The sequence below is a fragment of the Amblyomma americanum genome, chromosome 3, assembly GCF_052857255.1.
Source record: "Amblyomma americanum isolate KBUSLIRL-KWMA chromosome 3, ASM5285725v1, whole genome shotgun sequence".
NCBI classification, from domain to species: domain Eukaryota; kingdom Metazoa; phylum Arthropoda; class Arachnida; order Ixodida; family Ixodidae; genus Amblyomma; species Amblyomma americanum.
In genome coordinates, this window is record NC_135499.1 from 168,957,688 (window position 1) to 168,973,253 (window position 15,566).

At 45.8% G+C, this 15,566-nt stretch overlaps 1 protein-coding gene across 1 annotated transcript in view; it reads right to left on the reverse strand.

The window, feature by feature from the left end:
• Nucleotides 1-15,566, reverse strand: part of LOC144125384 (U2 snRNP-associated SURP motif-containing protein) — a 42,470-nt gene that overhangs the window by 11,081 nt on the left and 15,823 nt on the right. The window contains 9 exon segments of the mRNA XM_077658714.1: nt 581-820; nt 3,162-3,409; nt 4,919-5,023; nt 5,600-5,687; nt 7,340-7,419; nt 8,960-9,122; nt 13,660-13,735; nt 13,738-13,834; nt 14,953-15,019. Coding sequence (XP_077514840.1) covers nt 581-820; nt 3,162-3,409; nt 4,919-5,023; nt 5,600-5,687; nt 7,340-7,419; nt 8,960-9,122; nt 13,660-13,735; nt 13,738-13,834; nt 14,953-15,019 — 1,164 coding nt within the window.

Here is a 15,566-nt window from a genome sequence, read left to right on the forward strand (position 1 = left end):
AGTGTGGCTGGAGAGGCCTTTTTAAGCAGTTTGGCGACAGAAACTGCAGGCTCTCCCTACCTCAACCAGTCAATGTGGCAGCGCCTGACACAGTGCCGAGCAGCTAAGATTACTTTGCTTTTCAAAGCAGCCAAGTACTACTTTCACAATCCGACATTGTGCGAAGTGCAATTGTCCAGCTTCCAATAGCATGGGCATAGCGAGGTCAGCATGATGAAATGGCGGCAAAATCAAAACTACCAACCGACGCCACTGCTAGATTGTGTCTCCTCTTGCTGGAAGCCTGGTGACGGGTTTTACGGTAGGCTAGAAAACATCCACAGGAGATGAGCTTATATACAAGATTTCATAACGGAATATCTGACAAATAATGCGTATCATAACACGAAACTAGCCAAACGCTTTTCTTTTCTTTAGTGCCAACCTATTATCTGATATTCTCTGCTATTCAGACAGTCTGACCATCTGCATCGAACCAATCTATCTGCCATGAAAGGAAGTGTGTCATTAAACCTAGGCTGCTACTCCCAAGTGCAAAAGGCAAGAGGGACACTTTTCTTTTGTTGTTGTTGCCACTCACTCGCCGTCAATGTCGTCATCCATAGAGGCTGCTATGCTGCTGGCGCCACTGGTGGTAGGATGGTGCACTGCAGGACTGGCCAGAGAACCACCTCGCCGGCTACTGCTGTTGTCCTCCTCTTCCTCCTCCTCCTCCCCTTGGTCGAGCAGGTCCCACTTGGAGGTTGTCACTGCCTGCTGTGACACCGTCTCGGGGTCTACGGTCTCCCATTTAGAGGGCACAAATTTGGCCGGTGGTGCCCTACGCAAGCACCCATGACAATACGGCAAGAATGTGTTACATCGTGATCAGCAAAATGCTGCGAATCAGTCTCATAATATAGAGCAAATCTGAAAAACAATACCACACATTCCTTTGCTGGTGTCTGCAGCTCAAGCAGAAGTCACAATGAAGCATGGCTGCCCACAACCTTACACACTAGTGTACAGGTTGTTCCAACACAAAAGGGAACACAATCCCCGCAATCAAACAATGATTGCTTCACAAGACAAGCGAGCAGTACACTTTTCCCTCTGTTCTAAATGGCTTTCCCCAGGATCGTTCCCTTTCGTATCGGAGCTACTAGTACTTTAAGAACACTCATCGAAGTTCATGCAGCTGACTGTTACCACCATGCCCCAGCACCAACAAGCACAGATATCTACCTCCGTGCACTTTTGAATAAAGAGCAGATGCTGGCCGACATGTTAAAAAAAACTGGCTAGCTATTACAATCCGAAATTCGCTCCAGCCTATAAATTGTTTCGATTCATTCTGATCACCTGCAGTCCTTTCACCTGCACTGAAGCAAGCCAAATTTTGCAAGCCACAAGCAAGAACCAAGCAAGAAGAAGCAACAAGAAGCAAGCCACACAACAAGCCAAATTTTGCACTTCATCTCCACCAAAATGTGGCTGCCATGGTTGGGTTTCAATTCGCAACCTAGCACTCAGAAGCAAAATGTTGCTGCCACCGATCCACTGCGGCAGGTAGTTGATTCGCTTATTAAATACAGTAGCCGACGGGTAATTCGGACTCCAATAATGGATATTTCAGACCTCGATAAGGCACCATCAGTCACCCCATAGAAGCACATACATATTCAAGACGGATATTTCGGAATTCAAAAGTCTGAAAGTTCGATTTTTCGGACTAATTTCAGTCGCATGTGGGCCAAAATCGGCCATCTTATCGGGTTTTGCCGGCACAAAAGGCGTCATCTTGAATTGAGGGGGATTTACGCTGCAGTTGGATTGGCTTGACATACTTTCGGTACCTCACTGTTGCCAGTAGAGGTCCCTGCGATCTGACACTTCGAGGTGGCAGCCGGATTGTCATCGCCGTCAACTTGCTTTTGTCGCCGACATCGCGGGTAGTTACCACTTGTCCCATATGTTGAAAATTGGTTGTTGGGGGAAGGGAATTGCGCAGGAGCTATCTCACATCTCGGCGGCAAGGGATAAAGGAGGGACTGAGAGAAGAATGGAAGAGGTGGTAATGGAGGGCTCCGGAATAATTTCGGCCACCTGGGGATCTTTAACATGCACTGACATCGTACAGCATACGGGCCTTTGCGTTTCGCTTCCATCGAAACGCGGCTACCGCGGTCAGGTTCCAACCCGGGTACTCCGGATCAGTAGTCGAGCGCCCTGACCACTGAGCCACCACGGCAGGTTTCATACGTTCGCCATTCGCCGTTTCGTCACTTGGGTTTCTCTGACCGCGTCGCCGGAGTGGTGCTCAGTCTTCACGAAGTTACATCCGTTCGCCGTTTTGATTACGTCCGGCGGTTCCGCCGCTTTGAATGAAAAGTGCCTTATCTTTGCGTGTGTTTGACAAGCGGTGTGGTGCACACTCGGGTTGTGGACAACATGGCCCCACCGGGTCCGTCAAAGAAGCGTGGGAAGTATTCCAACTAAATGCGGTCACCTTGCTGTCTAGCGTGTACAGTGAAAGCACCACCACTTTGGGGCAAATACAGGCGCAAATCGTCGCCAGCAAGAGAAATTTTCCGCAAGGTAAAATCAGTGACATTTTTAAGCAGATTTCATCTCAAAGTGATTTTTTTTTGTACTTCATAGACTTTTCGGACTGTTCGATTATTCGGACCAGTTTTCGGGTCCCTTCAAGTCCGAAAAATCGGTCGGCGACTGTACATTGCTGATTTGCAAATTCTGAGTACCTGGATTAGCTACTTTTAATGATCCAGTAAGAAAAGGCCACTTTTTTGCATGAGGTAAATAATCGAACAGCCCTGAACCTGGCTTGAAGTCACAGCGCAACAGAACAACACGTCTCAAAGGACTTGTTGACAGCAGTTCAAAAGATAACGCTGGCAATTACAGCCAGCTGTTTTAACTGTACAGAAAGCACAAGAAGACCCTAGGCCTTTCTGCTTTATGCCTACACTGAAATCAAATTGGCTTCAATCACAGTTTGCCAGCTCTTCGTTACCAAGAGTGAGTAGCACGCCTCAGTGGAGTAAGAGCACACACAGCAATAAAGAAATAGACTGCAGCCTTTGGCATTGGGTAGAAAATGTTTGCGCACGGTTGTCCCTTGACCTGTCACAGCATGGAAAGTCCCCCGTGGGAAGCCTTACCGGCGCAACGGGGCCACATCGAGGGGCTGCCCATCAAGGTCCGGGTCCTCTACCACACCCAAAGGCACTCCATCCAAGTCTGGGTCCGCCACGGGGCCCACCAGAGGCAAGCCATCCAGGTCGGTATCAGCCGCCACTAGGGGCACTCCGTCCACGTCTTCCAGCAGATCGTCCTTCACCAGGGGAGGTGGCGAGCCCTCGCCCTCCGTTGACTGGTCTTCACAGCTTGGTACTAGGCCCACGGGCTTCTGCTCCAATTTGGGAACAAGCAGTGCAGGAACAAATTCAAGCACATACTCTGGCATTTCAACAGCAGATCAAAGGTAAAATGCTGACTGGTCTCAGTTATTCTTGTGGCATCTCGAACAAATCAGAATTTTTTTTTTGTTTAATTGACTTCAAAACTGCATTTATCTTTACAGTTTGAAAAGAATGAACTCTCATTTGTGCAGACAACAGGAAAAGCACTGCACTACAAAATATTATTGACACATAGTCCATTAGATATACGTTATACGCAGTGGTAGGAATGCCAAGCTGGAGGTTATTTTTTCCAGCGAAAATATTGACAGTTTGACAGCACTGCTCGTTTGGCCGGCTATCCTGTAATCTAACCTAGTGAAAACTTAAAAATTCAGAAACTGGAACCCAACATCACACATTTTGTAAGTTAAACTATGGAGAAAAGCAAGGACTATTATTCCAGCATGCAAACACTCAAAATATTTAATAGTTAACGAATAATATTTCGTGTCCAATTCAACCTGCATCTTACTTTTGCAATTAAGAGCATTCAAATAAATGCCTTAATTAAATACCATGGCTCTTCCTGCTCATCTGAACTTGTGATCAGATCAAACACTGGATCAAACACTATGGTGTTTCTGAACGGCGCCCACTAGTCTGATGTACATGATCTCATAATTGTCACAAATAAACCTGCGCTTTTCAATTACCCCTATTTTTCTGACTTCAAATACCCTGTTTAGGTCACAATCAGGAATGACTTACAATTGTTCATAAAAAAGGAATTTAAAGGGACACTGAGAAGAACACTATCAATTTTTTTTTGTTAGCAAAATCTGATATTTCGGCATTTCATGGTTTTGTTGCCGCTTGTCTGGGCGCGAAAGATGCATTTATTTCAAAGAAATTTGGATTCGAAGTTGAAAAAGTTTTTCCCGCCCCTCTGATTCAAACTCAGGGAACTCTTATGACGTCACAGAACGGAGTGACGAGAATCGTGATGTAAACGCAGACTCCGTGATTTCTGACGGCTAGCGGTGCGGTGTGCAACCTTCCTTTGCAAGCCTCAGAGATTCTTGACGGCCATGAAGTAAAGAAAATTTCTCCAAGGTGGCACCTCTTGTCCTAGGAAGTCATCACGCTTGTACTTGCGAGATTGGCCTGTGGCGGCGGTACTTGTATTTTGGTTCTTGCTATTTTCTACATTACAAGAGGTTTGTTTTCAGGAAGAGTGGCGTTTTTGTGATCAGGAGCTGCTATTCTATGGATACAAGCGAACTTCAATTTCTCCTCAGTGTCCCTTTAAGAACATTTAAAACTAAGGCAACAGACAACCCACAAGTGCCACAACACTGAATACAACCATGAAAATTTGATTTTATTGCAACTCCATGCGGTGCGGTAAAAATTTCAGTCGCACAAACGCAAACATAATTGAGGTACTAAACTTTTAGAGCTTACATTTTTGGACTGAAAAATGAGCAAATGATGACAGAAATGAGCTCACTTACAGTTGAAGGCACAAGGCCCAGGAAGATGTTCTGTAACCGTATGAGGAAGTCATTCGGGTAGATGGCCCAATCCTCCCACGCTCGGAAACAGGACATCACACGTTGCTGCATACAACAAGCATAGTGCAGTGATATTACCAGTGAATTGTGCCTTGGAGCAATGTCAAGTATGGAGCACTCTAATATTGATTTTGGAACAGCTAAATACAGTAGAATCTGAATTATATGATCATGGTTGAAACGAATATTCAGATGACGCAAATTTTTTAAATTCCCTGGTTTTAGCGCATTGCGTACCAAGTTCGGAATCACATCAGCGAGCAACGAACAGCTCTGCCAATCACTAAATTAAGAGAGACAGATGACTCTGTTCTGGACATCGAAACCAGCGTGACCAAAATTCCAGCGACTGTGAAAACTCTGACAGGCTCCTGCTGTAGTGATTTTAAAGTGCTGTACGCACTGAGCAACGTTTCATGCTCGCATTTTCCATTCTGCTTCATTTTTGGATAATTAAGAAATCTACTCAATTCGAATATTTTATGCGGCCTGACGGGCACCTTATCAATGAGGTTCTACTGTACAGAATAACATAAAGCCAAGGGTCACTTCACACCAACAGGGCTAAATGTAATAGGTTACTACAAAGAGCTCCTCAGACTGTGGGCCATATTTACGTACCTTGAACTGTTCAGCTTTCAGTCGACCTTCAATGCTATTGAATGCCTCATGAATTTCCTTGAATATTTCTGGGAGGCAAACCTGAAACCTGTAAAGTGCATGAAAAGAAATGAGAGATAGGTCTAAATACTGAAGGAAGGCTCAGGTTAGTGGGAAAAAATAGAATTCTGGCATGACTAAGTGCTAAAAAGTTGCTTTGTGAGCAGGTGCAGGTCTCTCCAATACGAAAAAGGAGCAGCCATTCTGCGTTTACACAGAAGAATGACTTTCGTTATTTCTTCACTGAAGATCAAAATGTCTTATGGGCATTTCTACCACAAAGGAAGATTATTTAAAAAAAAAAAGAAAAAAACTGCACTTGTCACCCGTACGTGCGGAGAAATCACTTTATGTATGTTCATGATGTGCTCCTTTTCATATTGAAGCTACCGTATTTACATGATTGTAAGTAGACCCCCCACATAACATTTCTGAAAAAAAAAACAACAACAACTTGGAGATCGTTTAACTTAGCCTTTAGTAATAGAACGCGATAGCACCATCCTGCGGCCTCCGCTTATCGCCAGCCGCTAATGGCTGCCGCGCGCAGGAGCGCAGGAGCGCCTGTGGGCACATTCCAAAACGAAAATGTATTAATCACTGGACTACTCGTCCACACTAGCGCTGCTGTTGTAATTGCTGCTGAGGTCCCACGGCTTGTCGTTCTAACATTGTCATGCAGCAAAATCTTGCACTTCGCAAACAGCCACATCACAACATTGCGTGGAACAGCTGAAAATTTTGCCTCGCTGCAGCTGCCACACCTGTATCACCCGTTGCGAACGTCGCACTTGTAACCCGGTGCGCAGTTCGTTTCTTCGGTGTAAAGAATGGCAGCCATCTTGAATGTAGCCGTGAATGAGCGTCGGTCGCGTACCGGATCCGGAGCACAAATGACGAATGACGAAGCACTACATTAAAAACTTGTGAAACGTGGCCAGCAGTAGTCAAATGCGTCAGAGCCAAAGAAAAACTACGCGTGAGCGGCGTCGGCTCTTCTGTCAGCTACCGACACTCCCCGGCGCCGCTGTAGTTCAGAGTGGCGGTGCCGCACGATTGGAACAGCGGCCCTTCCATCAACTATCGATGCTCCCTTGAGCGCCAATGTGCGGTTGAAAGTAAACAAAAAAAAACAAAAACAAACTTGGATGACGCCTATTAAGAGTAGAACGCGAATGCGTTATCGGGCCGCTGCCGTTATCAGCAGGTGCAATCTGAGGCCACATGTGGGGAGTGGGCTGGTGCAGTTGGCTGCTTATCGACAGCCACCATCAACCGCCTCACGCGGGGTGGGGATGCCGGTTCTGCGAGTTGACATAGGAGCTGCTCAAGGCCGGCACCAAGAGCAATGTGACGAAGCCACGCAGGAAGAAGTGCAACCACGCTGTAGCATGCCTGATATCTCGCTTGTCTCACCTTTATTTATGGTGCGACGCTTTGGTTTCGATTTTAAGTCAGCCCCCCCCACCCCCATTTCGGATTTTAAAATTTTGAAAAATAGGTTGACTTACAATCGTGTAAATACTGTACATTTATAAGAAGTGTAAGTGAGAACTGATCAGGCAGACAGTGCATGCTGGGCTCTAGGTAGTCTTTCACTTGTTTTTAAGCTTACTGTTCACACTCTTCTCAAAACACTGCAGTCAGTCAATGCAGTTGTTTCTCACGGCCGCACAGCAAGAAATCTTGCCACATACTCACCCTTTCCTAAAGAAGGACGCATTTGCCACCTTAACACTGCAGTTATGCAAGATGTCAGAGATCAGGTACAGCCTAGCCACCTAAAAAAAAAGAAAAAAAAGGGAGTGAGGAGTGACAGTCAACAATCATATATGAAAAAAAAAAATTCAAAGTGCCTCTGTGCTACGAAGAACGAGCGCCACAGTTTTCAGAATGCGAGCAATAACAACGTTATGATACATTCCTGAAGAGAGGGTGCAGGGTTTCTCTGCAGTTAATCGATTTATTTTTTGCACAAGGATGATTGAGGCTTTTTCTTTGTGGCATTACACGAACATTTAATAAACAAGAGAAGGTGGTGCTTTGAATCATTTATACAATGCTATCAATACAAGCAACCAGCTGGCTGCTGAAAACACGTATTCAACATACTCTTGCTAGATCAAAGAATGGTATACATGATATCAACTAATGGCAAGTACGGCCAAAGGAACGCCCACAACTGAGACACAAATCATTTGATCTAGATGGTGTGCATCTTTTAGATGATTTCATAACCACTTACGCTGCGAGCAGCCATGAAACAGAAAAGCTAGTATCTTTGACTTCCATCAACGATATTTGTGACCAACTGAACTCCGCTAGCCAAGTCAACATTCAATGGTATTGGTGAACATTGTGGGATTGGTTACGAACCCGTGCCGAAGTGTTAATTGAGTGGCACATCGCCCACATATCGCGGGTTCGGGCCAGAGCAAGCTGAGGGCATAGCCAGCGTTCGCCGCTAGCCTGTGCTCTCGCTCCGAAGGAAGGTAGGCACAGTTATTTGAGAGCACAAGTGTTTATTACACAGGAAGCTGCATTACATAACACTGCACTAATCCCCAGACCTCAGTACACAACCCATTTCCCAGCCGCAGCACCCGAAAGCGGGCCCGCGGAGCCGCGCGCGCAAAGCAAAGACAACATACGCACGTGACAGCACAGCCAAGGGCGATAGCATGCCGCACGGCCAACCGATCGGTTAGATCGCGCGCGACACAAGACGAGGGAGGATGGGGAATGCGCGGAGCACATCTTGACGACGCAGGTCGCATGTCGATGGTCCATCGCGCATCGTCACCGGCAATGGCCGGCGATGATCGAGTACCAGCCAAATCAGGCCCTCCCGAATCCAGAGCGCGTGAGCGCCACACAGGCGGACGACAGGACTCCGGAGGCTCGGGCTTGGACTCAAGCGTACATACTAGGTGCGCAAGGTTACACCACCCGCACTCTTGGTCCCCCGGCAAAGGCCGGGGTCCCCGGGAGGCGAAATCTACGCACCTTTCTGCTGCCTGCTCGGGCCTCTCGCCGGAACAACGCCCCCCAACTGTCACTCGGAGTGACCCAATGGGGACGCGAGGTCGAAGAGGGAAGGACGGAAGGGAGGGTGATTTACAGTGGTTCTTCAAAAGTGCTTCCCTTGGAAAGGTGGACAACCATTGTGGCTGCCTGCATTCCGCTCGCGGACACCCCACGGGGGGTCTCTCTAACGAGCAAAGTGGCAGCAGTGAGCGCGCACTCCGATCGCTCAAGAAGTCCAATCCCCACAACATGTGGGTAACACACACACATGCTGCTTCATCCATGGTGTCCTACCTTTTTGTGCAAGGGCGTCTCCAGAATGGATAGTGACTGGGTGACACAGTCCACAATCTCCTCGGCTGCGTCTGCATGTTCAATGCAGTATATCATGGCCTCCATGATGCGGGGACGCTCTGGAGTTAGGGCACGCAGCATGTCTTCAAGCTTATCTCGTTGGCTGTAGTAAAGCAATTAGAGAAAGCATTAGCAGGCAGCATAAACCCTGGAACCACTGACCTCCAGGTAAACTGTCAACGTGCGCTCTTGTGAAAAAAAAAAAAAAACGTTGTACCTGCCACATTTTGCCAGTCCACCACTGTAATGTTCAACTTTCCTGGCAGTACTTAACCTGCTTGTGTGCATGCAATGTGGCTGTAGAATGAACTTTCCCTGCTAGCACCTGTCTAGCTCAAGGATCTCAAACTCACCTCAGTGCGCGGGCTCTATTGGCAAACTTTTTGTCTCTCATAGGCCCGAAGTAGGCGAAAAGTAAAAAGTAAGCAAAAGTGGGCAAAAATAAAATAAATTGAAATGGGTGAAATAAATAAAAACGAAACAGAAGTGCATAAGCTGGAAGCTCCGAGGAAACACGCTTGTCAACTAAACTTCCTTACTTTTTATTTTTTTTGTCATATTCTTCATGTTAATTAATGTGCCTAGGCCCTTCTCATCAAAAGGAAACTGCAGTTGTCGATCAATATTTCGAACTTGAATAATTTGGACTTGCACAATATTTCGGATGTTGTTGAGAAACCACCATGAACCCGAAGGCTCATGACTGCCCGTGGTGCAGGGCAGACGAGGGGACGTGGTGTGCGGGTGCAGTTGGAGGCACTTGATTCTACTCGCTTCTTCCTGTGGGTTCCCTCCTTTGGTCTCCGCAACCGTTGCTGCCCATAGAACGTGACTGTTCTTGCTTCACGTAGTGTGCGTATCGCGGTGCACTCGCGGCACGACCTGAGGCCGCGTTGCACACTCTGACATAGGTGACATGAGGCAGCGCGGAGCCTATGAAAGAATGACTCAGGCTTAAATAGAATCTCAAACTATGTCTTGAAAGAGTAATGTAGGAAATGGAAAATTTTGTAATTTATAAAGCTGGTTTTCACAAAAAAAGTGATTTTTTTAAGCTGACAAATTTCTCACAATGGTCAATTATTCGGATAATTTTTTTAGTCCCGCAGTCCGAAAATTCAGCCGGCAACTGTATTCAGAGAGGCAGAGAAAACCGGACATTGAGGAATTATTTATGGCTATAAATTATCAATAGGGCAAAAAAAGGGAAACTAGTGAGGTTCATCTCGAACAATGGCCAAAATCCGAAGGGCCAGTAGGCTGCACAACAAGGCGCACAGGGCTTCATGTTTTGAAACCTCTGGTCTAGCTAGCTCTTCCAGGTGGTAATCCTGGCCTCAAAAGAGGCAGACACATCACATTCAAGCTAGTGTGGCTGCCAAATTTAAAGGGACTATGCGACGAATAAAAAGTCAGTTGTAAATGTTTTCAATGCTTAGAAATGATGCTAAGAAGCATTCACACCAAGTATGAGTCTTCAGAACTGAGCTAGAAATTTATTATGAACTTTTAAAAACCTTGTTTTTTAAAATTTGCGGGCCGATTGGTGTGCTCACAGTGACCGATTTTGGAACAAAAATCGTGGAAGAAAGACGTCACACTACCCATGACGTCGCCAGGCCACCACACGCTCTCATTCACTGGAGCCACGGCAGCCACGACGTCACGGGCACACTTTTGGTAGCCGTGAAAATCGTCTGCTTGTGCCGGCGCGCGACCCTCTCGGGCAAGCGCGAGCCAGGCCATTGCCTTTGCGCATATGGTTTCAATTTTCCTCTGCCGCCTCCTTCTGTCGGGAGTTCCGGAGCCCCTTGCACGGCTCTTCGTGAGCACGCATAGGGCTTGATGCCCATCGTGGCCGTAAAAGCGAGCAGTTGCACCTCGAGGTCCGGGTTTATTACTGCTAATTACCACGGATGACAAGCAAAGAAACCCTACGCGCGCCGCAATCCAGGAAGGCGAAGAGACCGGAGAGATGCCGCCACGCCGCCGACGCTGCTGCTGGGGGACTAGGAGCGATAACCGGAAGTTGCAAAATAAACGTCAGCGGATGATGTATTCATGGGCGGGGCCCAGTTCCAGAGCTGTTTTCTTAATTTTTTTCTGGTGCTCCTAGTGTACGAGTTGAGGGGGGAGAGGAAGAGCATAATTTTTAATAGTCTATATTTTCGCTGTTGTTGATGCTAGCTCAAAAATTCTTGCTCTGGGGTGATGGGTGATCGAATGCCTATCTCTCGTCTGCTTTACGTAACCTCAATTAATTTATTGCATATTCCCTTTAATGCCAATATCAAGCTCCTGCAAATTGCACAGCTAGAAGCCTGTTCAAGAGGGGACGCAGGCATCAGAGGTGAAATTTTTAATTTTTGGTGCACGGTAATGAAATCTGGCATGCTTATTCGAAGGTTCACTGAATGCTCAATTACAAAATTTCACTAAAATATTCGATGTAGTTTCGACATTTAAAATTTTTAATGCTTCACTGCTATATCAAACGTGCAGAAAGCTGGCTTGATAACAAAACATGGTGGTTGCCTGGAGTCCCTCTCAAGTTTTGCCCAAACGAATGTTTGATGTAGTGACATTCTCCAAAGAATTTCACAACCTGAATTTTTTCTGCATAAAATGATATATCCACATTTGCATAGTGCCCCCATTAGTGTCATGTCAAATTAGTGATAGTTGAAGAAAAAGACGTTCAAAGATACAGTCGAACCTTGTTATAACAACACGGTTTATAACGAAATATAATATGCAACGAAGGAATGACGATTCCCCTTGGAGACTCGATCAACACGGCTATAATGAAGTAAATCAGGCTGCTTCAACTTCGTTATACAGTTAAACCTGGATGTAACAAACCTACATATAGCGAATTCCTCGATGTAACAAAGTTCTTTGATCCCCCAATGCCAGCCCCATTAAAGCGCGTGTATTTGAGACCTCCATGTAACGAATACGCAGCGGGAGGGGACCTTGATACAACGAACTCGCTAAGCCAACCATCTGTTAGCTTGTGCTGAGTTAAAAAAGTCTGGGAGGAAAGTTTCATGACGCTAAAGTACGAACAGACATGAGAGGAACGCCAACGTCTCCTGGGGGCAACAGTGGCGGGCAGACCGAGAGAGGGAACACGTGGGAAGAAGCATGTGCCTCCGCGGCCAGTCCATGGCGCCGGCGCGACAGCGCACGCTCTCTTCTAGCTCGACTGGCGCATCCGCCTCTCCAATTCTCCCCACCCAACTCGTAGCAGCGTTGCGTGAGCCGCAGCGAAGGTGGCGGCGACTGCTGCGGCAGTCGCGCTATCAGCGCGGTCGCGGAACATTTCTCAGTGTTTATGACTTCAAGTAATGGGGTTTTCTGTAAACATTTTCAAGGTGATTTGATCTTATTTTGGTTTTGGTTCTGCATTGCCCTTTCGGGTCTTCCTGCAAAAACTGCATGCAAAGAAAACCTGGATATAACAAAAAATCCCGGACTTTATTCAACTTCGATATATCCAGATCTAACTGTAATGAGGTTCCACTGTACAGGAAGTCACTGTATAAAAAATGTATCATGCAACGAAATGCAACAAAAAAAAAGTCCGTTGCGTGAGCCGCAGCGAAGGTGGCGGCGACTGCTGCGGCAGTCGCGCTATCAGCGCGGTCGCGGAACATTTCTCAGTGTTTATGACTTCAAGTAATGGGGTTTTCTGTAAACATTTTCAAGGTGATTTGATCTTATTTTGGTTTTGGTTCTGCATTGCCCTTTCGGGTCTTCCTGCAAAAACTGCATGCAAAGAAAACCTGGATATATCAAAAAATCCCGAACTTTTTTCAACTTCGATATATCCTGATTTAACTGTAATGAGGTTCAACTGTACAGGAAGTCACTGTATAAAAAATGTATCATGCAACGAAATGCAACAAAAAAAAAGTCCGTGAAACCATTGTCATGGTATGCTTCCTGCAAGCAGGGCAGCCAGGTCAAAAATAATTGAGAAAACTGGATTTTCAAGGAGATTTCAGCCTGTTCTTTGCTACCTAGACATTTTTCAAAGTAACTTTTGGGCTCTTTTCAGGGAAACTTTTTAGATATAATTTAAAAGGCCTCACAGATACAAAATCGGGTGTTTCCTAAAATTCAATGTTTTTTTTCTCAATTTCCGCAATTTGATCCCCGCGTTGCACCTTGAAGGGACACCAAGGACAAATCGATATAATTATTGTTCTTAGTAAAAATTGATTCTCTGGCACCTTCCTAGGTATGTTAATGTTTGTCCAGCAGCAAAAAAATTTATTTACAGCTGAGAAAATTGAATTAAAAAATTTTCCCGCCACTTCATTCAAGCTCTGGACGTCTGCACCGAGAAGGACTAGTTGCCATCGTTTTGAAGTGAATTTCAGTGTAGCATAGCCTCTCGGATCCACGGCAAAAGTTCACTGTCGATGCATGCAGTTTTGTGAAATCAGCTGGTGGTGGCGACTCCTTTATTTTTGTTCTTTGGACTTTTCTGAAACACAAAAGATCCGTTTTCGGTGAGGGTGGCCTCTTTGTTGTTAGAATGCCGTAGTCTACCGATACATGATGTCAACCTCAGTTTGTCCTCAGTGTCCTAGAAGCCTAAAGCTCCGTACTGTCACAAAGTCTGGGCCCACCTGTCACTAAGTGAGCCCTTTCTGTTGTCATCCTTGGAAGGAGACTCCTCCTGCTCCTTCTCCACCAGCTCTGGGGCATGCCCTGGAGGTAGGGGTTCATGGGGGGCGGCTTCCACAGAGAGCCCCCCTCAAACATGCGGAACTCCTGCGTCCGCCACCGGTTGGGGTGGTCACCCTAGAGGCAGCAGAGGAAATAGAAACAGCGCGCCCACCTTTAACACAGCTGCGACTGCATGCACGCAGACAAGAACAAACATAAAAAAAAAGCCAGCAGACTGCATGAGACAAGGAACCACAAAAAAGTACTAAGGCATATTAACAATACCAATGCTGCAAAGCCTTAACAGCAATTCAGGCGGGACATAGCAGCCAAAATTTATTTCAGCTACTTGCATGTGAAATTTACTGAAATGAGAAGTATGTACGTAATTAATTACAGTCGCAACAGAATTACCACCATTTTTAAAAGCACCTCTCGCACTTTCCATGAAATAGAAATTTACAATATGTTTGCAAAACTATGTTCTACAGAATGAGTCTGTTAGTGCAAAGAAAAAAAAAAAGATCCTTTGCATATAAAGCCCCAAAAAACTGGAAGAACACAAACAGAAGTCAACAGTCTTATTGTGCTCCTAAACACCTCCCGAGACCCATTTACAAGAGACAGGAATATTTTTGAACATTTTCATTTGTTCAGGAATATAGAAGGCCTGGTAACACCAGCAACTAAAATCAGAAATGCTTAGAAAAATGATACCAATACACCACTGTTACACTGCGCTTCTTTGCAGCAGTGCCTCACAACAGCCAAAGACTAAGGAAAACCAATAATTTATGAAGCCAAATACTTTAAATTTAGTTCTAGCATTTGCCATGCCCCCCCTAAACAAGTGCCATATAATAGGAGGGTCAAGTATCACCAATGCAAGAGTGGATCTGTATTATAGTGACTTAATAGCCCTATCAAAAAGCCTTAGTACCGTATCTACACGACTGTAAGTCAACTCGAATGTAAGTCAACCCCCCCCCCCCCCCCCCCCCCCCCCCCCCCAAATAACATTTATGAAGAAAAAAAAAACAACTTGAAGGTCGTCTTTAATAATAGAACGCGATACCACTATCCTGTGGCCTCCGCTTATTTCCAGCCGCTATCTGCTCGCGCGGGCAGGCCTGTGGACACATTCATTCCAAAACGGAAATGTATATCTTTTTTGAAATTTACTCGTCCGACACAGCATAAAAACAATGGACACATGTACTCATTAAAGGTATGTAGCCATGCCCAACACTCACCTGTAGAATGGAGAAGAGCCGCCAGCGATAGTAGACATGAGCAGGGCTCTGGTTCTCAAACAGGAACCTAGAATAGCCAGCTTAGTGCTTACACACAAGCCCTTCTCACAACAAACAAACAGAGTACACGCGTGCCGCGTGACAGGAGACTGCTGGCAGACATTATTTCGTCGACACTGCCCTCAGCGCTACCTTCAGACTAGAGAATATTTTGTGCTCCATGAGCCACAGGTCACAGCTACACCTCAAATCCACATTCTGGTTCACAAGTTTTTGCAGGATAATGCATAACGAGCACTTAACATTATAATTTCAAGCGCAAACACAACATGCAGCTCAAGCTTTATATCACTTCGCAAGAAGCTACTCACTAAGCAATTTCTCCCGTACAAGTATGCAAAAGTATGCAGGAAATTTGTGTTACTATGAGGTCAACCCAAGTACACAAGGTAGATGGATTAAAAGAAAAAAGTGCTGAGCAACTGTTGCACAAGTAACAATGGTGACCACTTAAGGCGTGACCACTTGAGATGGGAGGATATAAACTCAAGTACTATGAATGTGTCCCCAACCACTGTGTCAAGGTTAGGAGCCAATGTATTGAGAAAGACCCA